Source organism: Lepidothrix coronata, unplaced genomic scaffold (genome assembly GCF_001604755.1).
Source record: "Lepidothrix coronata isolate B3197 unplaced genomic scaffold, Lepidothrix_coronata-1.0 Scaffold118, whole genome shotgun sequence".
Taxonomy (NCBI): Eukaryota; Metazoa; Chordata; class Aves; order Passeriformes; family Pipridae; genus Lepidothrix; species Lepidothrix coronata.
Genome location: NW_016690298.1, coordinates 1,005,842 through 1,030,638, shown reverse-complemented (window position 1 = coordinate 1,030,638; position 24,797 = coordinate 1,005,842). Strand labels below are relative to the sequence as shown.

Below are 24,797 nucleotides of genomic sequence, written 5' to 3'. Positions count from 1 at the left end.
GTCAGCGCGGCGGCGCCTTCCCGGCGCGCCCTGCGCGCGCGCGCCCGTGGCCCGCGCAGGCGCTGTCCCGCCTCCCCGTTCCCAGCGTGCCCCGCGCGAAGGGTGAAGGGTCGCGGCGGCTCCGGGTCCGTGATGGCTGCGGCGGCCTGAGGGGGTACCGGCACCGCGCCCGCACACCGACCATGCATAGCCTGGCCACGGCCGCGGTGAGCCGGCGGGACGGCGCTGGGGAGGGGCCCCCGTTGCGCGGGGAGCGGGGGCGCGGCCGCTCGTCGCTGCGAGGGGCCATTCCCTCTCCCTCGGCCGGAGCGCGGCGGGCGGACTTGGGCCCGCGGGGCGGCGGAGCCTTGGTGAGCTCCGTCCCTGCGGGTCTCTTTGGCAGCAGCCTCGCTCCGCCCGCTCCTTTGGGGCTGCTCCGGGCCGGGCTGTGCTGCTCGTGGGGCGGCGTGGCTCGTCCAAGGGCCCCGAGGGTTTCCCCGCTGGGTGTCCCGGCTCTGCATCCTCCGCCTGCTGTGCAGTGCGTAGGGCTTTCCCTCCCTCCCTGCGTCTGGGTGCCTCCTGTCGCGAATGACTGTTTTGATGTCACTTTAAAGAATTGCCAGCAAAGGTATCGATAAAAGCAGGTTTAATGTAAGAGCAGAAGTGCGACAGAGTTCGTTGGCAAGGTTTGCTCTACTGCTCACTAGCTGGTTAAAGTACAGGGAGAAAAAGCAAACAAAAATCTAAAAACAATCAACCTGCAACCAAAAATTAACCCCTAAAATTATTCCCAGGGGCTTGGGCGAGGAAGAAAAGGGTAAGAGTAAGGATGATAAGGAAGACCCTCACAAGGTTCAGAGTAGACCCTCTTCTTCAAGTGACCTTAAAACACTCATTCGTGATACTTCCTGCATGCCCACTCACCTCTTCTGCCCTCTGAGGAGCTGTTTTACTTCTGGTCTTCACTGCAGAGGGAAAGAGGAGGTAAGGAAAAGACCCTTAGGGCAGCAGGTGAGCAGAAGGAAAGGCAGAGGCTGCCTGTTCCTGCTTCTCTTTTCCCCCAGTACTGTGCAGTGCAGTGCTATCTGTAGGTGGTGCTTACTCTTATCCCCTTCAGGAGACTGCTGAAGTGGGATGTGGTGCGTGATGTTCAGGCTGGTCAGAGTGGAACTGTGTCTTGGCCTGGGTGGGTTCAAAAGTGGAAGCTGAGTTTGAAGGATGTGATTATTGTCTCGGATCTCCCACCAGAGTGGGTTTGTGGTTTGGTTTTCACTTCTCCAAATGCACCTTCATGGTGTGTGTGAGACTTCCTAGAGCTGATTGAGTCTTGTGTATGTTGGGTGTGGGAGGTGTATTGCAAACCCAGCAGTTAGAGCTGTTTCAAATGAACTTAGCTCAAGGGTCTGCTTGGACTAACAAGCTAATGAGTGAGTCAAGTTCGATGAACAGGAGTTGAGAGAACTTTTTAAGTTTTCCCACTTTGTTCAAGTGCTCGTGACTTTAGCTGTTTCCTGGAGTGCTGGCAAATATTCTGATTTAAAGTAATGCATTTCAGAGCACAGAAGGGTGTGCAAGATCACAGTGAACTCTCTTAATGAGCATTTACATTTTTATAGCAATCTAATTCCTAAGTGTTTGTTGAAATGCACGAAGGACCCCCATTATATGTATCTCCCATTAATCCACGGTATGTATTCTAGCCACCTCTCTTTTTTTAAGACAGTTTTAAGAAAAAAATTTGCTTTAGGAGTAGAGGTCAACTTTATTTCAGGACTCACTTGAATGCATGTTTAATTTATACATAGGTTGCGCTACCAGGTAGTTCTGTATTTAAATGTTTCCCACCACAGTTAGTTAATATGGTTAGACTAAAGGTGACAGGGAAGGGAGTTTGGCTCTGGAAATGTGCTCAGGACCTGTGGTAAATAACATTACCTCTTAGTAGGGCCATGAATTGGCTCAGGAGTCCCTTCAGGGGTGTGAACACTGTTGTGATAAAGCTGTAATGAGCCAGAGCATTGGCGATGGCATAGCTGACACTTCTGTTTCAGACCTGGAGACATCACAGAGTGCTTGAGAACAAGCTGTAAATAGCTGTAAGGCATTGAAAGCCCATATCAAATCACCTGATTTGCTGCTATGGAAGTTCAAAGTTCATTTTGCTGTTTTTAAGCAGATGATCTGTCAAAATAATTGAAAAAGCACATGTATCCAGTTAGTCAACGTTCTGCTTTGGCTGACCGGTGCTTCTACCAGTGTGTGTAGCAGCAACTGCTCAGTTAGGAAGAAAAAGCCATTTGCGTAAATCTGTTTGTTATGTGATTGTTGGAGGTGTAATTGGGCATGGATGTTTGAGGTAATGTTTTTTCTCCTGAGGAAGGTGTTACAAGATCTTTCATAGTGTGTGCAGGGGTGGTGAATTTCTGCTGTGATACTGTTGGTAAATTCCACTTTCCCTGTGTTCAAAAGAAAGTCTGCCTGACAGGGTTCTGTCTTGGAGCTCACAGGATTTGTGTGGCCCTCAGAGTTCCCCAGAATTTTGGGTCTTAGAAGAAGAAACAGCAATGAAGTAGGAAATTAGGAAAAAATAGGTTTTTCTGTTTAAACTAAAGCGAAAGGAGCAACTGTAGAGCCTGTGAAAAGCAGTTTGTTCTGGCTAAGGCAGATATTGGACATCATAAACTTAATTGTGTGGAAAATCTACTTAGTGTTCTCTAGGGATCACAAGCACATGATTGTGCTTGTAAAGGGCCGATGTATTTAAGCTTACAGGAACTGAAACTTCCAGTGAGTCTAGAAAAATAGATGGAAGCTTTAGATAATGCAAATATAACAACATTATTGTACACTGCTTGTCACTCCAGCATCCCAAATAAAAACAAATGAGCTCTGTTGATTCTTCTTCTCTTTTTCAGCTTCACTGTAGAAGTTGCCATTGCAATTGCACTCACAGCTGTAAGGCCACAATAAACTTGTCAGGATTATTAATTTAGTGTGAGATTTTGCAAAAAAAAATAAAATTTAAAATTGAGTAGGTGATTGTCATGGTTCTGGTCAGGACAGGGTTAATTTTTGCAGTAGCCTGAAGGCAGAGGGGGGAATGAGTGAGGCTTGTGGTTTGGAGTGGCTTCAGTGGAAGCACTACATTGGAGAATACCATTCCTAAACCACAACAGTGAGAAAAAAAAGAGGATAGGAGAAAAGATAAACATCTAAAAAGGTATTTGAACCCTTGAATACAGGGATTGATAACACTACATTGGCTTATATATAAACATTTATGTTAAATAATATGATGAAAATGGCTGGGGGAGAGAGACGTCCCATAGCTGGGGAGGAATCTCTGGGGACATGACTATGGATATAAAATGGGGATGAACAGAGGAGGGAAACCTTCACAGAAATAGAAACAGAAAGCTCTGCCAGTGTCTGCCAAAGCTTAAGTCTCTCTCCATCCCTCTGGTAGTTCTGGTACTGCCTCTGCCATGTGGCTTCAGGTTTGGTTCCAGCCACTTTCAGTTCCTGAACTGCCTTGTGTTCTCTTGTGTCTCTTGGTGGTAGCGTTGCTGTCAGTGCAGCACAGGCTCTGCTCACGTCTGTTGTGATGAGCACCTGAAGAGTTTCAGTTGGGGTTTAAAAAACAAAGAAGGAAACAAAGTCCTGTTCCCAGCTGGGATTGCCCTGCGCAGGGAAATGCAGGGCTGGTGGCATGAGGGCTGGCTCAGGAGCAGCAGTGAGACAGACTTTCACTGGAAGGCTTATGCATGGCATTCTCCACAGAAACTATGATACAGTCTCTCTTTTCCTTCCTTATTTTTTTGTTTTGAGAACTTGTTGACCTGGATTCTGTTCTTTCCCTGATGTTCCAAGAGAGGCAGAAGAGAAATTCTGGATTTCTCCTGAGTAGTAGAAAATGGGTCTTGACTATGAATACAGATCTACCCTTCTCTGGGTTTATTTTGAACAGTAATCAAATCACCCTGAGATCCTGCACAGAATCATTCTTGAAAAATTCCCTTTTATCTCCATGCATGTGGACAAAGTACCTGGGATGAATATGAACCATTGGAAACAGCAGGTGTTACTGGCTGTGGCCCCTGTCATGCTGGTGTTGGAGTAGTGAGAATTTTTCTGTTATTCGTATGAATATTTTTCTCATGTACATTGGGTGAATCCCATTGGCAGTTTCCAATGTCATGGGTGGTTTTGGAGGGGAAAAAGGTAGCATCTGCTTTACTTTGAATTAATGGAATCTTGCACTTGAAGCTTGAAATGAATGCGTGCTAAATGCAGGTGGAACAAATGATAGCTGTCACTCCCTGGGAGCTCTGCTGGCACAGGCAGGCAGCAGCTTGGCTCTCACATTGCTGAATGAAGTTACGAGGTGCTGCTTGTTGAGACAGTCTCTCTTAATCCACTTGTCAAGTCGGGCCAGAAAGTAAAGCCTTTGCATTTTCAGTAGGTGAAGTGATAATGCTAATCTAAGGAAGGGATGGATCCATGTCCAGGGCATCTTGAAGGAGCTTTAGTTCTCACCCCTTCACTCAGGAGTTTCTTGAGCACTTTTTGGCCGTTCTGACAGGTTGTGGAAAGGGTTTGGTTGAGAACTGGATAAAATGTTTGGACTGAAGTTTTCTTGTCTCCCTCCCAGCCTGTGCCAACAGCGCTGGCTCAGGTTGACCGCGAAAAGATTTACCAATGGATCAATGAGCTGTCCAGCCCTGAGACACGGGAGAACGCGCTGCTGGAGCTGAGCAAGAAGCGTGAGTCTGTGCCTGACCTCGCCCCGATGCTGTGGCACTCGTTTGGCACCATCGCAGCTCTCCTTCAGGTGGGTCAGACTGCCCGTAGTGCAGCACCAGCGTGTGTCAGAGCCTGTGTGTCCATGGTGGGGATCTGGGGAGGCACTGGTGGGATCCCTTACTGCCATTTCTGGGAATATGATCTATGATAGATCATGTGAGGAGAGCAGATGTGGAAAGCTCATTTGCCGTTAATCATCATTATCAAGGTGACGTGTGAGACTGATATTTCTAATTAGGCAGCTTATATAGTTGGGAGGAGAATAGGAAAGTTCTTGGATGTATGAGCTCCCTGTGAATCCCATTCTGCTTATTTTAATACGACGTCATAGCAGAACCACAACAGTCTTTCTCCTAAGACTGCAGGTTTGATTTCTTTTGCATGAGTGTACTTTCTGGTCAGAAGGTTGCCCTTGCAGGGACCCCCCTGGGAAGGCAGCAGGGAAATGCTGCTCACTGCTGCAGATACCCTTGCAAGGGAAGGTACCTGCATTTCATGTGAAACTGAGCAGCTCAGCTTATTGCTGGGCAAACCACTCTGCAGCTGATGACTGGCTATCACTCAATGCCAAATCTGGTAGTTTCTTTCCAAGGAGGAAAGAAAGAGTGCAGCATTGGCAATGTCAAACTCTTGACTGAGTGGCCCTGACAAGCAAAGAAAATTACAAGGGAGCTATAGCTGGAAGCAGGCAGATTTCTGAATTGGATTTCTCAGCCTCAGCTGCTTCCCCTGCATTGAGTTAGAAGAGTACCAGCAGCTACACTGTGAGCAGAGTGGGTGTCCTCTGCCTCTAGGACACCTCTTTGATCTGGAAGTTCAAAACAGAGTCTACAGTAGTAAAGAGCCAAGAAATCAAATGAACCTTTTTTTACTGAAACTAAGGGTTTGAATGCATTCCTGTGACTCCTTGTCAAATTGACTCTGACCCAGCTCTGCCTTTGCTGGGCAGCATGGTGGCCCCATTGTAACTTCAAAGCAATGCTTGGTGAAAGCAGACTGTCATCTGCTGTCACTGCAGTTCCTTGCTAGGCACGTGCTTTGGGGTAGCTTTCTGGTATTTTTCTCCTTTAACTTCTCTATATCTGTTAATTTTTAGGAAATTGTAAATATTTACCCATCCATCAACCCTCCAACTTTGACAGCCCATCAGTCCAACAGAGTCTGCAATGCTTTAGCTCTGCTACAGTGTGTTGCATCACACCCTGAAACAAGGTAAGCATTTCCAAATGTGTGAGTTTTCAGAGGTGTTGATGTTGACAGCTCAGCCTGTGTGTTTGACTCCAGAAGTACATAAGCTCCTTTCTCTTTTACTTAGAGAAGTGAAACAGACCATAAAGCTGGTAGATAGACAGCTGCCTGCTGCTTTCACTTGTTTGTATGGATTATCAGGATACAGCTTTATGGTGGTCCTAAATGCATTGCATCCCTTGGATCATCCTAAGTTTTTGCAAATTTCCAAAATATTCCATTGTGGCAGCTCTTGGAAGGTCAACCAGAGCTAAGGGCACCTTTGTGTTGAGTGCTGTGTGCAGGATCCTTGTTTTAATGAGCTTACATCTATTTAGACAAGCAGCTTACAGTTATTTAGACCAGCTGTTGAAAGGGTGGAATGGGTAGGACTGTCCTTCCCAGAGACTGCGTGAGGTAAGGGAGCAGTAGCAGAGCCATTTCTGGAGTCCTCAGCCAATGTCTGACTTCAGATTTTCTCAGTCTGTGCCCAGCCAATGTCAGCAGGGGAAAATATGATGTTGGTTCAGCCAAAATCAGTAGCTAATACTACCCAGAGATCCATAATCTCATACTTCTGTTCCTGCTGAGCAGCAGCACAGCTGAAGTTGTTTTCGAGCTGCTGCAAAGCAGTGTTACACAGCAATTCTCCATGAGATAACCAAATAAATAGGGTAGTTTTACAGTACTCACCTTTACATTTAAAATTTGAACACTGAAAATGGAAGAAGTATGTTGGATGATTGTGCAAGAGAGCTTCCCTCTGCTAGCAGAACAATCTCCAGGTTTCTCCCTGCAGTCTGTATTTTTCACTACTGTCAGAAGACAGTGTGAGGGCTCTTGGGGAAAAGGTGTCTGTGCACATTTAAACTGTGGTGATGCCTAGAGTTAGCCACTCTGTATTTCTGTCATGCATTGAGGATGACTGTCCTTGCCACTGAGAGCCTGCAGAGTGAAATGTGACAGTGAATGTACAAAGCAGAGGGTCTGGGTAGCAGGAAGAGGCAATAAAAACAACATGTGCTCTGTTCCTGGTCAGCTGGAAGCAGCAATGCAGGCAACTGACAGATCAGGTGCTCTGATCAGGTTTTGTGCTGCACCAAGTGCAGAATTTACTTCATGCCTTTCTATCAGAGATAGAACTGTTATACACTTTTAAGGAGCAGCAGCAATGGTGTCCAGCAGCCTAAAGCTCTGTGTGGTAGTGCTGGATTGTATGCTCACTTTGCTTTCCTTGTTGCTCACATTGTGTGTTCTCCCTTTCCCACAGGTCAGCTTTTCTGGCAGCTCATATCCCTCTCTTCCTGTACCCCTTCCTGCACACAGTCAGCAAGACACGTCCGTTTGAGTACCTGCGGCTCACAAGCCTCGGAGTGATTGGTAAGAAGCCAGACTAATGCTGGAGCAGTGGTCTCCTGTTGAGTTAGAGAAGTTCATGCTGTGGGCAAAGAGACCTGCATGACAAAGTCAGAGGTTTCTTTATATTGAGATCTTCTGAGTCCTGTAGTATTAAGAGGAGCAGCTGTTCCTTTTCCATCAGTTGTGGAGGCAATTCCACTAAGTTCCTTTTAGTGTGTAGGAACTGGGCTTTTCACTTACAAAAAACCCATTGAAGACTAAAAATGCAAAAATATATTTCTATGAGTACAAGCACCTGCAGACTTGTCTTGCCTTCACCCTCAGCCCTCCCAGCTAGACATTGGGATAGGTGGATGCAGGCTGGGTTTTCTTTGAGTTTCTGTCATTTATTGACTTACGTGTATTTGCCCTGTCTTCCCCTTATCCTGTTTTTTTTTCTTTCTACCTCAAACCTTTCTTTCTGAATGCGTGAAGTAAGAGTGTCTCAAAATGTGTTTCTTCCTCCCAGAGGTTGCTGTGAGTGGCATGATCCTCTTGTGTTTGTGTTACTGCTGAGGGAGAACCAAGAGTGTATCCCCTTTCCGAAAAACAAACAACCCCCAAACTCAGCTTGATTACTTTTTGGCTGCCAAAATGATTTCTCCAGCCATGTGCTGCAACATATTTAGGATAACAGTTGCTCTGCCTGCTGTTCAGACTGAATGGTTCCTGGGGATGGCAGAGCCCAGGCCCTCTTTGAAAGGTGAGATTTTTTGAAAAAATTTATTGCTTATTGATTTTTGTGTTTTGTTTTTCCTTCAAGGCGCCTTAGTGAAAACTGACGAGCAAGAAGTGATAAATTTCTTATTGACAACAGAAATTATCCCCCTGTGCTTACGCATTATGGAGTCTGGCAGTGAACTCTCCAAAACGGTACCTATTTTTTTTGTCTTAATAAAGACTTTCTGTTGTTCATCTCTGACTGACCAGGAGCAGGTACCCTGCAGAGTTGGCTTTTGTCCTGTTGGAAATGCTGGGACAAGTCTGGGTGGAGTTTTTACCTTCTCAAAAACCAAACAAACCAAAACCTGAGGCTGCTCTTGAGTGGCCCAGCAGTAGTTGCTGTCTTATGCAACCTGCATCCAGTCATCTTGTACACTCTGATTTGTTTACATCTCTTTTCTTTAGACAGATGCCAAGCATTGTGTACTGTCCTGCATTTTCTTTTGGCTTTTAATTTTCACTGAATAAAGGATTTGCTGCCTACTGAAAGGCCTTTCAGCTCTGGGGCTGCCTTGAAAAGAGCACCACGCAAAGGCTGTCCCTTTTCAGGGTAGATAAGTTGTTTATAGGCATTGTTTTCTGCTTTCTCCCCTTTCTAGGTTGCTACGTTTATTCTTCAGAAAATCCTCCTGGATGACACAGGGCTGGCATACATCTGTCAGACTTATGAGCGGTTTTCCCATGTTGCCATGATACTGGTAAGATCATTTGTTTTTAAAGTTTTTTTTTTGTATTTAAGAAAGACAGAATTACACTGTAGCAGCCAGCTTCTTCAACAGCAACTTTACTGCTGTCTGGCTGGAGCACAGGATGAGAGAGGCAAATCGTTCTTGGGTTAATTGCTTGTGACACTGTAGCTCTCTGCTTCCATGTTTCCTCTGGATATCTCTGTTTTGCATATCAAGAGAACACATACTGAGTCCTCAAGATAAAACAGGTAAACCTCTCCAGAGAGGGAGAAGAGTTTTCAGAGTTGTTGTTGGAATGTAAATTGATTTAATTTAGTGTAAGAATGATCACACAGTTTAGATCATGAATGCACATCCCATTTCTGTCTCTCACAACAGGCTGAAAGAGCAGCAGGTTGAGTGAAGGAGTAGGAGCAGGGCAAGTATATGATACTTGTTGTCATAACAGTCTCACAGCTGTCAGCTACTTTGAGCTTTGGATTTCTGGGGCCAGTTGTGGGTTTTCTGTGCTGTAAACACCAGTGTTCCTATCCTTGAACCCATAGAAACATTCTGCATCCACAGTGTCTTTGACCAAGGAGTTTCACAAGTTTCCTGTTTGCTGCCTGGAATGCCACTCTCCTTTTTTTCCTTTTTGAATCTGGCTCCTACTGGCTGCTGCATATGCTCTAATTTTTGTGTTGGAGCATGGAGAGAGCAGACAACTTCTGTCCATTCTCTGTTCCCTGTAATGGACAAGTTTGGGTACTCATAATTTTTTCATCCCAGAAGTAATAGCCCCAGCTTGAGCTTTATCTTCGAGCTCACCGAGGGGAACACATGCTTACCCTGGAATAGTTATTGCCATGCTTTTGTATGCATTTGTTTGCTTTTTAAAGAGCAGTCTCAGGAGAAGAAAATGCAGCAGTAAGTTAAGCACTTAGCAATGTTGGTTCTCTGACTAAATGCTGTGCTTTCATTAGGAACATTTATTTGTCTGTTTTTGCAAATGTAAAGAAAACGTTACCTCCTAATTCACCCACAAACAGGAAAATATGAATGATTGTGAGCTGATATCCATAATGTTTAATGTGACATGATTTTTGCATTCAAGAAAAAAATCAGCTTTGATAGAAGTACATCTGGCTCGATGGCAAAGTGAAGGATGTAATTAGAAACTCTGGGATAGGGAAAGGAAGGAGACCATACCATTCCCAAACATGAATTGTTCCTTGAACACAGAAGGATGTGGGTGTGTAAAGCAGTGTTAGCATGGAAGAAGTCCTAGCTGTGGTATAGTCCTATCACTGGGTGAAGCACTGACAGGATCAATATTCCACAGTGCTTTCAAAAATCAGTTTAGTGTACCTCCTATCTCATGAGAGTGATGATTTACTTTTGTGTCTGCTGGTAACTGAGTGAGATTTTACACAAGTATTAGATGCTTTTAAAAGAGGAAGTTAGTATTTTCCATCCAGGAAATGTTGGAGGAGTTTGCAATTCTTTATTTTGAAGAAATATTGGTATCCTGGGGAATTGCTGAGAACAGGAAGCTTGAAAAAGGGCAGATGAGGGGGACCTACTAATTGCTAACTGCCTGGATATCCAAATACAGGTGACTTTGGCTAATGAGGAAAACGGTTAGTGCTAGCCAAAGTAGTTTACGGGAAAAAACCCAACTTGTTGGGCAGATTTGATTGACTCCTGAAGTCAGTACAAGTAAACAGTCTGTTAAATTCCTTCAGAGCAGGCGTGTGAAGGCAGCTGCACTGTTTACTTGACTGGGCGTGTTCAAAGGTGCAGCCATGTGCAAAGTCTTACTTAGTGTGAGGAACGGAAGCTGGGCTGGGGAGATCTGCCCTGGCCTTGCCTCCCTGGAGCAGCTTCATGAGGGATGTAGCAGAAAGAGAAAATACAACTCTTGGGTGCATGCTAAGACCAGATGTGGATCTTTCTACATGTGGTGTGGGTTAGCTCAGTCTTTTGGCATGGCTTCCCAGGCTATTGCTAATAAACTTAAAACACTCTTAAAAGGGTGTTGAAATGAAGGGAATGCAGATGAGAATAGGGAGTGTTGCAGAGCTTGGAACACACCTCACGGGGTGACTCAGCCTGAGCTTATCAAAGTGTTTGGGATGTGTCTGTCTTCCACAAGTGGTGGAAACCCCAGGTTCTCTTTAATCTCACAAAAAGCTGGACCACTAAGCAGTCCTGGGAAGGTAAAAACCAAACAGAGATGAGACGAGCTTTCCCTAAGCTGCTGGGAGAACCCTTTCCAAGTCATACCTTCTCAAAGGCATCTTGGCAAGCAGTGCCAGGCTCCATGCAGGGGTATCCAGATGAAAGTTAATGGGCTGTGCTGTGTGGGAAGCCAGAGTGAGTGATCTAATGGCCTTTCCCAGTCTCTGCTGATTGTGAAGCTGTTCTTATAAAGACTTTAACTGGTGGCACTGGCCTCTGTCAAACAGGGTAAAATGGTCCTGCAGCTCTCCAAGGAGCCATCGGCACGGCTGCTGAAACACGTTGTCCGCTGCTACCTTCGCCTTTCCGATAACCCCAGGTAAACATTTTAGGAGTCTGGGCAGGGGCTTCTTCTCCATTGGAAGCACAGTTCTTTTCCACAGTGCCCACTTAGTGGGAATCAAAGTTCCTGGTCTGCCAGCCTTAGCTCATTATAGAAGATGGGTGGGTTTTTTGCTTTGATGTTTTTATTGCTAATCCCTCCTGGGATATGTACCATTTATAGTACATGGGAGAAACAGAGGCTGTTTAGGGCTTGTGCAAATTCAATCTGTGCAGTTCACAACTGCCTGAGCTCAAATGTAGATTGAACAACGTACAGGGGAGGGCCTGAGGTGGAAGGTGTGCTGTACTCTCCCTCTTCTGCATCAAACGAGCTGTTAGCAGTAGAAGCCAACAGATGAAATTCAGCTGAGAGAATACAAACTGATCTCCTGCTGACCAGCAGCTCTGCCCAAAGCTGCTGGGTGTGCGTTTGTTGCCTTGGCATCTCCTGGCATTGCATCACTTGACTGACAGGTGTCAGAGTGCAGGGGCTTGCTTGTTGGGTTTTAGCATGAGGAGTGGGAGCTGCACTGGCTGGCTGAGTGCCACGTGCTGCGGTGCTGCTGCTCAGTGCTTTCCTTGGCTGGCTCTGCCAGGGAGACCTCCAGGCAAAGGAATGCTGTGTCCCCAGTGGGGTTTGCTCCCCCCTTGCCCCTGTGAGTTTATTTGTTGGGCCCCGTTTCTTGTCTCTTGATGTAGGGCACGTGAAGCTCTCAGGCAGTGCCTTCCTGACCAGCTGAAGGACACCACCTTCGCCCAGGTCCTGAAGGATGACACCACCACAAAGCGCTGGCTGGCTCAGCTCGTCAAGAACCTGCAAGAGGGTCAAGTCACTGACCCACGGGGCATCCCTCTTCCTCCGCAATGACTGCTGGGGGAGGTGGGGAACTGGGGAAGAAACAGCTCAGGTTTACAAAAAACGAGGAACAGGTGACCTCTTCTGCAACAAACTGGGCACGCCAGCTGGCTGCCAGCCTGTCGGACCATCCCACCCAGCCAAAGGGCTGCTCTGTAGCAGCAATGCCTCCGGGGATCCCAACACCAGCAAATGCTGATACTACAGCTAAAAAAAAAAAAGGTCAATAAGAACCATCTGTAGAGATCCCAGTCTCTCTGGGAGGCATGGGTGGCATCCCTGCCCCCACCTCCAGGCAGGGGGTAGTGCAGATGTCCGCTCTTCCAGCAAGCTCAGCCTCCGCCCGAGTGGTGCACAACTCTGGGTGTGTGCGCCACATCCCTCCAATTCCTTGTCACTTCTTGTTTACACGTCTTGTTTAGATGAGCGAACTGAATAAAAGCCGATCCAGTTATTTTATCCCCTCTTAATACTACTACTCAGCTGCAGGTAGCCCAGGGACAGCTTTTTTCCCTGCCAGCATGTCCTTGCTCCTGGCTCTGCATCCAGCTGGCGCAGTAAGCTTCTTTCTTCCTTTCCTTTGGCGCAGAGGCAGTGGCTGGAGCCGGGCCCCTGCGTGCTTGCCCCAAGAGGAGGGGTGGATTACATGCAATGAATCCATGCGTCATAAGCTTGCTTCCCAGGGCTCTGGGGAAGGAGAAGACAGCAGGACTGGCTCTTGTGCTGTAAATAGTGCACTTCTGCAGCTGACCAGCCGCCGGGGGCTGATGTGTGCTGCCCTCTCATCTAGTCCTGGAAGGGCTGCTGGCTGGCTCGGCAAATGGAGCTCAGCGTGACAACACCTGCCTTGAGGTGGTGGGCAGGCCACCGACTGATGATCCCCTGCTGCCTGCAGGCTCCAGGTATGCCACATCCCGCACCGCTGCTGCCTGCCAGGTGCCCCTCAGTCCTGCCCCTCCTCCCTTCCCTCCCCTTCTGCTCCTCTCTGCCAGTCGGGTGCATCCATTTCAGCTTTCAAACCCGCCTTGGCATCTGCCTTGGCCCCACCGCAATTAAAGTGGACCAGCAGCCTCTTACCTGCCTTCCCTGTGCCGAGGGGTTAATGCAGCTGCAGAGGGCTCTCAGAAGCAGCCGCTCCGCTGCAGCAGAGCCTGCTCTGCCTGCTCTTGGCTGCAGGCAAGCCTGGGCAGCTACTTAATTTCTCCCCCCTCCTCGAGTAGCCCATTTTGCTGATCATCTGCAGTGTCGTGCCAACAGTGTCTTAAATCCCATCGTTTCCGTTCTCTCCTCCTCTCACAGCCTTGCATAACAAGGGCAGAGCACGGCCTCTTCCTTGCCCCCGGGTTCCTGTTTTATAACCATTGCCTTCTTTTCCCTCTTTTTCACCCTGACCTTGACAGAGTGTTAAAATGCTTCTGTTTGGTTGATTGGTTTTTGTTTGTTTGTTTGTTTTTTTAAGTTCAGATTAATAAATAATAAAACCCCAGCCAGCACAGATTCCTCCTGGTCTGGTCTCTCAGGGAGGGCAAGTGGTGAGTGGGGATTTATTGCAGGTGGGAGGAAGGCGGGGGTTGTGCCATCTTGGGGGTGTGATTGGGAAGAGCAGCCTTTCCCAGTGGGAGTTGACTACATCCCTGTAGCACCCCATCTCTCCTGCAGCAGGTAATGTGGAGGGTTTCGGGGGGTGGGGGGGAATTCTGTTTTGTTCTGCAGGAGGGCAGTGAACCTGCCAGGGAGAGAGCACTCGCTGCCTTCCTGCAGCGTGTTTGCAAGTGCTGCCACTCACCCAGGGTCCAGGTCTGTTACAGCATTGCCTTCCCGAAAGTTTAGTCTCTGCTCTGCACCCCTTGCCCCCAGCTTGACCTGCCCCGCCCCAAGGCTGCCCCTGCTTGTATCCTCATGGGGATTTTTACCCCAGGATGCCCAAACTACGCCTTGCTTTTTCAGTCCTACATCCCTCCCAGCCAGGAGGGTTCCGGGAGCGCCCGTGGACCATCGTGTCCTGGAAAGGACAGGAACACAGTGAAGACGCGCTGTGGAGGGGGAGATCGGGCTGTGCTGGGTGCAAGCGGGTCTGGGGACGGACAGCCTGTGTCGGAGGATGAGAATGGGGGCTCGACCCCAAACGGCGGGCACTGCAGGGTGCTCCCACCCCTGCCGGCCACACCACTGCCTCTGTACCCGCCCCCCCGTCCTCCTCAGAAGCGGCGTGACCTTAATCCGAAGCGACCTTGAGAGGCGACGGCTGCGGGGCGTGCGGGGGCCGGGGGCGTCCCGCGGGGGCGGGGGGCCGGGAGCAGACTCGCCGCCCAGGCGCTGCCAAGGGGCGGGCAGCCCGGGCAGCCCCGGCCCCGTGCGGCCGCCGGCGGTGAAGCACCCTCGGAGCGGAGCAGCACCGGAGAGCGGGTACGGGGCTGGGCGCCCGGTCCTCCGCGCGGGAGCCGGGCGTCCTGCGGAGGGAGGGGGCGATGGGTACGGGGCTGCGACCCTCAGGCTCTGGGACCCCCTGGCTCGGGCTGCGCTGCCCCAGAAACGGCTGCTCGGTCGGGGTGGCGCGGGGCGGCAGAAGTGCCGGCGGTTTTATCTCCTTTGCCTTAAAGTGTGATTTGTCCCCCTGAGCCCTGAATCCCCTGGAGTTTGCTGCCCCACCCCGAAGCCCCTTATCCGTCCCTCCTCTCGCCTCCCAGCCCCTCTGACCCGTCAGCTGCCGGCTGGTTCCTCTGCGTGGGTCAGGCTCCGTGCACCTGTGCTGCGGCGTGTCCCGGAGCGGGTGGGCTGAGCAAAGCCTCAGAACACGGGCAGTCTGTGGGCACACCGAGGCAGCAAGGTGTGGGGGGTGCTTGGAGCGAGGGAGCATTTCTCCCTGCTCTGGTAAGGCCACCCCTGTGGTGGCCGGGGGGACAATTTAATTCTGCCAGGGGACTCTGCACTGGGGTGGCCGGGGGGCGCTCAGACCCACTGTGCCTCCAGCTCTGCTACGGCCTGACACCAGCAGCAGAAAAGCTGCGGTGGCTCAGCGTGTGCTGGGGTAGCTGGGGCTGTTTCTGGCCAGCAGGCAGCCGTCCTGCAGGAAACTCTCGGATTGGGTTTCTCCGTACCCTGGCTCCCGTCCCGCTTGGCTCGATAGTGTAACTCAGACTGGGGCAAGGGGGCCTGCATGGGGCCAGGCTATGCCAGGCTTGGGGCATCTCTCACACAACGGGAAAGAGCAGAACAGTTGTGTCCGTGCATCCACGTTCCTTATGCTGGAAGGGTTCATCACTTCTTTGCTGCATGTGTGGCTGGTTGGGACTGCTTCCTGGTTGGGACTGGGCATGCTTAGACTGTGCCTGGAGCCTGGAAGGGATAAGAGGATAAGAGCAGTTTATCTCCAAACTCTCTTCATGGTTATGGGCCTGAAGGCTGCAAGCTGCTCCCTTGCATTCTGCCACCTTGTACACATGCATGCGCAAAGAAGACAGACCTGTTGGTGGCACCGAGCCCATCCCTGTTCCAGTCCAGCATCTCTCTCTGCTTCTCCAGCCTCAGTGTCTCTCCCTCCACCCCAGCTTCCCCCAAACATCCCCCTCTCCCTCTCCTGCTGCAGCTCAGGGGCTGCAGGGCAGGTGGGCACCTGGAGCTGAGGCCCTGCAAAGGTGGCTGTGCGTCTCCTGGGTGCTGCCAGGAGACAGGAGGGTGCAGGCAGATGGGTGACTGAGGTTGTCCCCCCTGACTCCCTGCAGGCCACGGGGTGCAGAGGCTGAGAGCGTGCCAGGAGAGGGCTGGGTGTGGGGCTCTAGCTATGCTAGACAGCATCAGGGTACCTACTCTGCAGGGCACAAGAGGAGCATGATGCCATCCCCCCATTTGTGGGTGCAGGCACTCCAAGTCCTGGGTCAGTGCCCCCCAGCATATCAGATGGGGGGAATGTGGGCACTGCAGCAAGTCCTTTCAGTCTGAGCCCTGCAAGAAGGGCCAGTGGTGGGCACACACAGCCTCACCACTGGGCACTGCTGGGATGGCACCCCAGCTGCTTCATGTCTCCAGCAACGTCTGAGGTCCCCAAGAGTGTAGACAGTCAGTCCTCTTGTGCCCTGGTGACAGCCAAACAGCCACTGCCAGCCCCACAGCTAGTGTGTCCCCCAGGAGTGGGGCGTAGGCCCCTGTGCTGGGGATCTGCTCTGCTGTCCCGACACTGAGCAGGGGATGGCTGCCGTCTGGCCCTGGAGCCCACAAGGGTCTGGCAGCTGGGCTTGGCAGCTGCCTGCAGGCTGACGGCACCAGCTATTCCTAGCCCCACACCACTGGTGCCTGTGCTGAGTCAGGGGCCTGGGCGACGGCTGCCACCCCTGCATCCTGGCACAGAGCCCTTGTCCCCAGGAACCTCCTGCATCCAAATCACAGCCCACTAGCTGCAGCATCCACTTCTCGAGGGCCCAACTCCAGCACCTGGGTGACAGGCACATCCAGCAGTTTGTCAGTCTAATTAAAGTATCAACAGCCTAATCAAAGCCATATTGTTCCATGGTATTTATAGTCCCACTCACCGCAGTGCGCTTCCCGTACAGCTGTGGGTGCAGTCACAGCCCAGGGTGCTGGTATTCCCTGGGGACAAGAGGCTGCAGGAGCTGAGGGTCATTCCTCTGTGCCCCCTTCCTTGCTATCACGGCTGTGCCTCTCCCTTACTTTCAAATCTGCTGGTTGGGGTCATGTCCTAGCTGGTGGGGGCTGTTCTTGGGCACCCTCAGAACAGTTTTTCCTGGCTCTAGGGGCCACTTCTTCCTTGGGAGCAGTAGGGCTCTGGTACCTGCTGGGCTGTGGAGCGTCTGCTCTCACAAGTTTTTCTGTTTTCCACCAACACCTTTTGAGCTCTGGCTTGCCGGTAACAGATTAATATTTCATGAGTACAGCGGGGTGAACTCGACACTTAAGGAAGGCAATGACCCAGCAGGAGACAGGCGCAGGTGCGCTCACACACGGGCAGGGGCACACATACCTTGCACACACATGGGTACGGCCGGACCCCCCTCGGCAGGACTTGGGCACAGTGGGGGGGACTGTCCCTGCTCCCCCCAGCCACCTTCTCTCTTCCCTCCTCAGCAGCTGTCAGCGTGGAGAACGCAGAGCCATGGCATTGCTGCTGTGCAACGCCCGTGAGTGCCGCGGTGGAGGCGAGGTGCAGGGCAGGGCATTGGGCCATCCGTACTTATACCAGGGCAAATCTGGCCTGTGGGTTGAGTTTACCTTAGTACGCTCAGGAGTATACCTACCTCACCATGGCCACTGGGATTTGGGCTTGGCAATGCCAAGGGTGGGTGGGAAGGATTAATGGGGAACCTTCTGCCCATCTTGTGGTGAAGGGAGTTTATTTGGAGTCCACCCCTCCTCCCTCACAGATCAAGGGACCACATGGGGTTCCAGAGGCAAGATGAAGCAAAATATCAGGGCACAGTGCCTGGATAGCCCCACTTTTAGTGATGCAGCCCATGCTGCCCCCAGGCATCCAGCTCACAGACACACTGGAGCAGATGCAGCAAGGGACTCTGATGCGCAAAGTCAAGTCCAAGAGCTGGAAGAAGCAGCGTTTCTTCAAGCTGCAGGATGACTGCATGACCATCTGGTACCAGTCGAAGAGGACAGGCAAAACGGAGTCTGCCTGTGAGTACTGGCTTCTGTGTGTTGGCCACAGGGCCATTAGTAGGGTTTACAGGAATGTGAAGGTATGGAGATTCTTGAAACCATCCTTGCTGAGAGTGCTGGGGCATTCAAGAAAGGCTATGCATGCATATGTGGTCTCTTCTCACCCACACCTCTCCTTGAAACATCCTGCCTCCAGCAGGATTCATGGGTCAAAAGGGATGAGTAGAAATTGCAGCTGATTGAATTGGAACCTCTGGAATGCCAGCGCAGGAGTAGACAGACAGAGGGGCTGATGGCAGTGATTGACTGGATAGCTCAATGGTTAATGGATGGATGAGTAGCTCAGTGGGTGGATGAATGGATGGATGAGTGGAAGAAGGGATGGCTGGAAGAATAAGTGTCTGTGGGCAGTGCCCCTTGCCCTGTGGTCCTTGTCCCCCACAGACAGGCGTCCCCTCCCTCTGCCCCAGTCTCCATCAGCGATGTGGAGACGGTGCGGGAAGGGCACCAGTCAGAGGTGCTGCAGAGCCTGGCCGAGGAGTTCCCCCCTGAGCGCTGCTTCACCATTGTCTTCTATGGCCGTCGTGGCAACCTGGACCTCATTGCTGGCTCGGCCGAGGAGGCGCAGTGCTGGGTCCAGGGCCTGCGTCAGCTCATTGAGGTAGCCACCACCATGGACCAAAGGGAGAAGATAGACCAATATCCTTCCTGCAAGCATCACTCTGCCTCCCCCCACCCAGTCATTCCCCCGCTGCAGATCATTCCCCAGGCCCAGCATATTCAGCCTTGGCCCAGCATGTGTGTAGCTGTTCTGAGTCTCACCGTCTGCATCAGTGCAGGACACAGAAAAAGGAAAAGAGGCCCTCTGATGCTCCCCAGCTCCATCTCTCATAGCCAAGGTCCTTTCCCTTAACATTTGCCCTGATTTCTCTCACGTGGATTCGTGACTGGTTTCAGAAAGCTGACAAGAATAAGGATGGACGCATGAACTTCAAGGAGGTACAGCGTCTCCTCAAGATGATGAATGTGGACATGAATGAGGATCATGCCCTGCGGCTCTTCCAGGTAAGCACTGCACCCAAGAGCCTGGAGGGGCTGTAGGGGCTGGAACAAGCTGCACAACACCTCCTTGCAAAAGGCTATGGTCTCTTTATTTTGTCCATCCATCCATCCATCTATCCATCCATCCATTTGTTCACCCAACTATCTGTTTACCCACACAAACATGCACTTGTTCATTTTTCTGTTAAACCAACCAGCCAAGGCAGCTCTTCCTACCATTCATTTGTCCATCCAGTTGCTTATTTGTCTACCCAGCAAACCAGCTGTCTGACTTTTTATCCCTCCCTCCCTCCTTCCGCCTGTTTGTCCATAGACCCATCTATGGACTCATCCATGGATCCATCCACCTATCAGTCCACCCAACCAGCCCTCCATCTCCCCATCCATCCATTGATCGGTGCCTGCCACTGCCATTGGTGTGGAGTCTCTCTGCCCTCTGTTTGGGAGAATCCCCCCCAGCACCTTGGGTGGCCAAGACACTCCATTTTGCCCCATTTGGGTGCTGAGGGAGCTTCCTTGCAGGATGCTGATAAATCAGAGTCTGGGACACTGGAAGGGGAGGAGTTTGTGCTCTTCTACAAGGCTCTCACGCAGCGTGAGGAGGTGCTGAGCCTCTTTCAAGAATTCTCTGAGGATGGAAAGAAGCTGACGCTGCTGGAGCTGGTGGATTTCCTGCGGCAGGAGCAGCTGGAGGATGAGGGCACAGAGGAGATGGCCATGGAGCTCATTGACAAGTATGAACCATCAGAGACAGGTGAGAGCTGGCTCTGACATTGGCTGTGCTCTGCACAAGGGCAGGGAGAGGTCTGAGACTCAGTCCTATGGCAGGAGCGCTCCCAGCCCCATTCTGCTGCAGGGAGGACACGGGGGAAGACTTACGATGGTGTGATCTGGGTGCAATTCCACTTTATTTGGTTCATTCCTGGACCATTTTTGTGTAGAAGGTTGACCAGCCATAGTGTGCAAACTCCAGCTTTGGGGTCCTGCCTTTCCAAGGTTACTGCCCTGGATCATCTCTTCCTGTGACCCAGCCTCTGGCAGCAGCTGTGCTGACCAGGTTGGAGATTCCAGGAGCCACCAGCAGCCCTGTTTGCCCTGCCCTGTCTCTTCCATGTCCCTGGCTGTCACTGAGCCTCCCCTTCCACCTGCAGCCCGGGCTCGCCATGTGTTGAGTGCTGATGGGTTCCTCATGTACCTCTGCTCTCCGGAGGGCTCCATCTTCAACCCCCAGCACCGGGCGCTGTGGCAGGACATGAACCAGCCACTCTGCCACTACTTCATCTCCTCCTCCCACAACACCTACCTGATAGAGGATCAGCTGCGGGGTCAGAGCAGCATCGAGGGCTACATCAGGTAAAGGGGCTGCTCCGTTCCAGCTGCCTTCCAGCACCCTCCTGTCCCAGTGCTGTGCCCTGGGCAGCAACATGGGGCAAACCCAGAAGCTCCTTTGCTCCTCTGTGGTCCAGCTCTCCTCTGGCCATGCCACGTAGTGCTCAGCAAGGGGAATACTGAGCCCAGTTCTACCTGCCCTGCATGCAGCAGCATCCACACCCTGGATGGGTGTCCCCTGGTCCCTATAGTGGTGACACTCACGAGCAGAGGGGAGGGCAGGGAACTGGTGCCCTGGCCATGTGCGGGGTCCCAGGGGTGACAACCCACCCCCAGGGCTCTGAAACGGGGCTGCCGGTGCCTGGAAGTGGATTGCTGGGACGGGCCGAATGGGGAGCCCATGGTGTACCACGGCCACACCTTCACCTCCAAGATCCCCTTCCGGGAGGTAGTGAGTACCCTGGGGAAGTACGCTTTCAAGGTAAGGCACTCTTCCCCAGGTGCTGGAGGTTGTGGGTGGCCCTTGGTGTGAGCGGGGATGTGGCTGCAATTGTCCCATGGGGTAGTGATGGGTCTCTGGAGGGGGATGAGTGCTGTGGTTCACACAGCTGGTGATGCAGCAGGACTGTTCACTCCGTGGGAGAGGAGGGTGGCTGTGTCACTTTCCAGGGGACAGCACTGGGGTGTCTGACCTACAGCCTGTGCTGTGCTGTGCCAGGGGATGGGGGCGCACGCAGACGGTCTCTTGGGGGTGCAGGGGTGAGATGGGGCCTTGGGGATGCGGAATTGAAATGGGATATGGAGGCTAATGGGGGATTGGAGGGGTAAGAGGATCTTGAGGCGGGAAACAAGAAGACACAAGGAGCTCCATTCTGGCACTGGTGACAAATGGATAAAGCCCTTGTGAGAGCTCCCCAACCCCACCAAGGATGATCTCCAGCTGTACACATTGCTCCCCAGGCCTCGGACTACCCGGTGATCCTGTCCCTGGAGAACCACTGCAGCATGGAGCAGCAGGAGGTCCTGGCACAGCAGCTCAAGGATATTCTGGGGGAACAGCTCCTCACCACCACCATCGACGGGCACGTACCCAGCCATCTGCCATCCCCAGAGGTAGGGACAGAGCACAGCTGTGCTGGGCATTGCTGTCCTGTCTGAGACTGAAGCGAGGAGGTGGTTCTGCTTTTCAGAGAACAGGCCACCTCTGTTCCAGCATCATTCTGTTCTACTGGAGCATGTGATGACCCTGTGTTCACAGAGGTGCCAAAGCTGTCCCCAAAGTTGTCTCCCCATGCCCTGCAGAGTCAGACAGAAGGGCAGAACCCTCCTATGCCATCCCCTCCTGGGTGCTGAAGGGAGCTAGTGGTGCTGGCCCTCAGCAGTGCAGGATCCCAGGGGAAAACAAGCCCCATGGAGGAGCTGGGCACACTAAAGTGCCTCTCTATTCCCAACCCCACAGGAGCTGAAGCACAAGATCCTGCTGAAGGGAAAGAAGATCGGGCGGCTGGAGGACACGCTGGACGGGCCAGGGGATGAGGTGCCTGATGTGTCTGACGACGACAATGGGGCAGAGGCAGAGGAAGAGAGGCGGAGGGCAAAGGTGGGTGGCCCAGGCTGGGAGTGCTGAGCCCATGGACATAGCTTAGGGCTGTAGTGAAATTCTAGTGCCTGGAGGAGAGACAGAGATGGCAGAGACAGATCAACAGGCAGGGGGAACAGCGTTTTCTGCCTCTGGCCATGCCAGCCACCTCTTTGCTGTGGTGGCACCATGTTGGGGGTCCCCTCATTGCTCCGTTCCTAGCAGGAAGGCTGCTCATGGGTGGGGATACTGCCACATCCCAGCACACCCCCAGCTGCTCTTATCTGTCCTGGCTCTACAGCCCGTGGCCTGGGTGAGTGCTGGTGGATGATGCTCCCATTACCCAACACGGCTCTGCCTTGCAGAAGGACAAGGAGACCCTGGCACAAGCATTGTCTGACTGCGTCATCTACTGCAAGAATGTGTCCTTCCGGGGCTTCCAAGAGGCCCGCAGCCATTCCCGGCCCTCTGAGATCTCCTCCCTCTCTGAGGCCAAGGCCAGGAAGCTCATCCGGGATGCAGGTGAGACGAAGGGGACAGTGGAACTGGGGGACTGGGGTAGGGTGGAGGGGGCAGGTGGCTTCCTCGGGTGTAGAGCTAAAACCTCCAGACATCAGGGGTGTGATGTGGGGGAAAGGGGGTCCAGTTGGGCTGTACTGTGGGGTTTGGCTCAGGTAAGTGATGGTGGGGGGTTATTGGCTTAAAAAACAAGGCAGGACACCTGGATTCCTGAGAGGGGAGAGGGATGAAAATTGGTGGGTGGGTAGGTGGGTGGATGGATGGATGGATGGATGGATAGATAGATGAGGGGATGGGTGGTTAGATGGATAAAAGGATGAATGAAAGTATGAATGGATGAGTAGATGAATGAGTGATGAATGGATGGACAGATGGATGGGCAGCACATGTGGTAGGTGGCTCTGCAGGCCAGGGAATGACCTCATGAGTAGCCCTCATGCTCTAGGAATTTCCTATCTCTAGGAAATGAGTTTGTCCGCCACAATGCCTGGCAGCTGACACGCATCTACCCCAGTGGGATGCGGACCGATTCCTCCAACTACAGCCCCCAGGAGATGTGGAATGCTGGGTGCCAGATCGGTATGGCTGGGGGGCATCAGGGCTGTGGGCTGGGGAGATACCGCAAGTCCTGTGCCAAATGCCACCATCGACACCTGTGTTAGTGCCAGCTACAGCCCCAGCTGGAGCCAGGTCTGGCTGCCAGCTTTTGCTCTGCTCTGGGGAGTCTGGGGGTATCCAGGTATCGGTGCCTTATCCCCCTGTGCAGCCTCGCATCTCTCTGGCTACGGGGACAGGCTGGTTCTCAGCTCCAAGCAGGGCATGGTGTCTCCAAGCTGCTCTGAACCCTCTTCCCTACCACCTCCCTGCAGTGGCCCTGAACTTCCAGACAGCCGGCACGGAGATGGACCTGTGCGATGGCCTCTTCAGCCAGAACGGCTGCTGTGGCTACGTGCTCAAACCACCCTTCATGAGGGATGAGGAGACTCTCTTCAACCCCAGTGACCCCAGCAGCCGGGAAGGCCCTGGCCCCATCACCCTGACGATCCAGGTACAGGGCTGAGGAGAGATCCCAGGGAAGCTGTGACAGTGTCCTGGGGCTCTTGTCAGTCCCAGCCAGATGGGGACTGTCGGGCAGTGTGCTGGAGCTGAGTAGCCTCACAATAGATTGGTTTGGCTGCTCCCCAGCTCATGGGGTCCATGCCCCTACCTGCAGGTGATCAGCGGGCAGCAGCTCCCCAAAGTGGCCAACAGCAAGGACGGAGCCATCATCGACCCACTTGTGCGCGTGGAGATCCATGGGGTCCCTGCGGACCAGGCACACCAGGAGACAAAGTACATTGAGAACAATGGTGAGCCCCACAGTGGTACCAGGGACCCTGCTGTGCCCAGGCACCTCCCCTGCCCTCCCTCACCCTCCCAGCACCCACTCTCCCTTCCCAGGGTTTAACCCCCGCTGGGATGAGACACTACAGTTCCAGCTCCATGTGCCTGAGCTGGCCCTGGTCCGCTTTGTGGTGGAGGATTATGACAAGACTTCCAGGAATGATTTTGTGGGCCAGTTCACCCTAGCCTTTGCCAACATCAAACCCGGTGAGTGGCTGCTGCCCAGTGGTTTTGGGGGCCCAGCACAGCCCCGTTAAGTGTGTCTGGGGCTCAGCTGGGTGCTATAGAGGGAGATGTGGTTGCAGTCAGCCACAGCCTTGCTGTACCCCCTGCAGGATACCGCCACATCCATCTCCTCTCCAAGGACGGCACGAGCATCCCACCCTCTTCTCTCTTTGTCCATATCCGCATCACCGAGCCACCTGGCCCCGAACAGGACTGAGCTCATGGGGTGAGCAGCACCCAGATGGAAGCCATACAGGCGGCCCTGAGTGGCTGGGGCCGCAGAGCCAACCACCTTGCCCTCTTGTTGAGCTGTTTCGTGTCATCCCTGTGTTGTTGCTGCTGTGACCCCCTTTGCAGTAGCCTCTGAGGACTGGGAAAAAGCACTGACCTGCCCTTTCCAGGTTCGGGATGCTGTCCCCCATGCCTGAGCATGAGGTCTATGTTGGTGCAGCTCCCTGAATCCCCCCAGGCACCCTGCCCTGGCCTAAGGTCACAGCTTGGCCATGGGGAGGAGGAGAGATGGTGCATGGCCTGGCTTTGCTGCAGGGGCTGGTCCCCCACCAGGCAGGGGAGCAAGGCTGGAGCCAAGCAAACCCCGAGGCTGGGCAGAGCTGTGAGAGGAGTTGGTCCTCACTGCCCCTGATCTTGCAGAGCCCCATTACAGCCTCTGGCCCCTACAACCCCAGATTAACCCTTGTCCCATCCTTTCTCGGTAAGCAACCTAATAAATTGTTCAGTGACAGATAAGCTCAGGTCTGGGTGCAGTGGCGCTGGGGAGAGACAGGGAGCTGGGCTTGTGCTTGTGCTCTTCCTCTGTGGGCACCTGCCCCACTGTTCATACAGGGTTCCAAACAGCCCCAAG

The 24,797-nt window shown here is 52.4% G+C and overlaps 2 protein-coding genes across 6 annotated transcripts; both read left to right on the top strand.

The window, feature by feature from the left end:
* Positions 1-92: 92 nt before the first annotated feature.
* On the top strand, positions 93-12,678 carry CNOT9 (CCR4-NOT transcription complex subunit 9). 4 transcript variants are annotated; one of them, XM_017825325.1, is made up of 9 exons: positions 93-206; positions 774-963; positions 4,631-4,810; positions 5,879-5,994; positions 7,280-7,389; positions 8,171-8,280; positions 8,730-8,828; positions 11,267-11,358; positions 12,063-12,678. In XM_017825325.1, exons 2-9 carry the CDS (start codon positions 892-894, stop codon positions 12,229-12,231), a joined length of 948 nt encoding a protein of 315 aa, XP_017680814.1. In that variant the 5' UTR covers positions 93-206; positions 774-891; the 3' UTR covers positions 12,232-12,678. The 4 variants fall into 4 exon arrangements, with proteins under 4 accessions (XP_017680814.1, XP_017680813.1, XP_017680816.1 ...); XM_017825324.1 differs by having other exon boundaries at positions 12,057-12,678; XM_017825327.1 differs by lacking the exon at positions 774-963.
* A 121-nt stretch (positions 12,679-12,799) lies between these two features.
* Positions 12,800-24,702, top strand: PLCD4 (phospholipase C delta 4). 2 transcript variants are annotated; one of them, XM_017825320.1, is made up of 16 exons: positions 12,800-13,751; positions 17,299-17,351; positions 17,698-17,856; positions 18,309-18,499; positions 18,796-18,903; positions 19,423-19,654; positions 20,052-20,253; positions 20,566-20,710; positions 21,190-21,342; positions 21,689-21,829; positions 22,174-22,330; positions 22,790-22,906; positions 23,197-23,375; positions 23,541-23,676; positions 23,768-23,917; positions 24,046-24,702. In XM_017825320.1, the coding sequence occupies exons 2-16, from the start codon at positions 17,327-17,329 to the stop codon at positions 24,150-24,152; spliced, it is 2,202 nt and encodes a 733-aa protein (XP_017680809.1). In that variant the 5' UTR covers positions 12,800-13,751; positions 17,299-17,326; the 3' UTR covers positions 24,153-24,702. The 2 variants fall into 2 exon arrangements, with proteins under 2 accessions (XP_017680809.1, XP_017680808.1); XM_017825319.1 differs by having other exon boundaries at positions 18,309-18,537; positions 18,774-18,903.
* Positions 24,703-24,797: the final 95 nt, after the last annotated feature.

Bases quoted from the DNA above. Each gene is read 5' to 3' on its own strand.
- CNOT9 (XM_017825324.1), top strand. From the start codon at position 892: ATGCCCACTCACCTCTTCTGCCCTCTGAGGAGCTGTTTTACTTCTGGT. The intron at 4,811-5,878 runs GTGGGTCAGACT...GTTAATTTTTAG, and splicing joins CCATCGCAGCTCTCCTTCAG to GAAATTGTAAATATTTACCC. The intron at 11,359-12,056 runs GTAAACATTTTA...TCTTGTCTCTTG, and splicing joins CGCCTTTCCGATAACCCCAG to ATGTAGGGCACGTGAAGCTC.
- PLCD4 (XM_017825319.1), top strand. From the start codon at position 17,327: ATGGCATTGCTGCTGTGCAACGCCC. The intron at 23,376-23,540 runs GTACAGGGCTGA...CCCTACCTGCAG, and splicing joins CCATCACCCTGACGATCCAG to GTGATCAGCGGGCAGCAGCT. The intron at 23,677-23,767 runs GTGAGCCCCACA...CTCCCTTCCCAG, and splicing joins AAAGTACATTGAGAACAATG to GGTTTAACCCCCGCTGGGAT.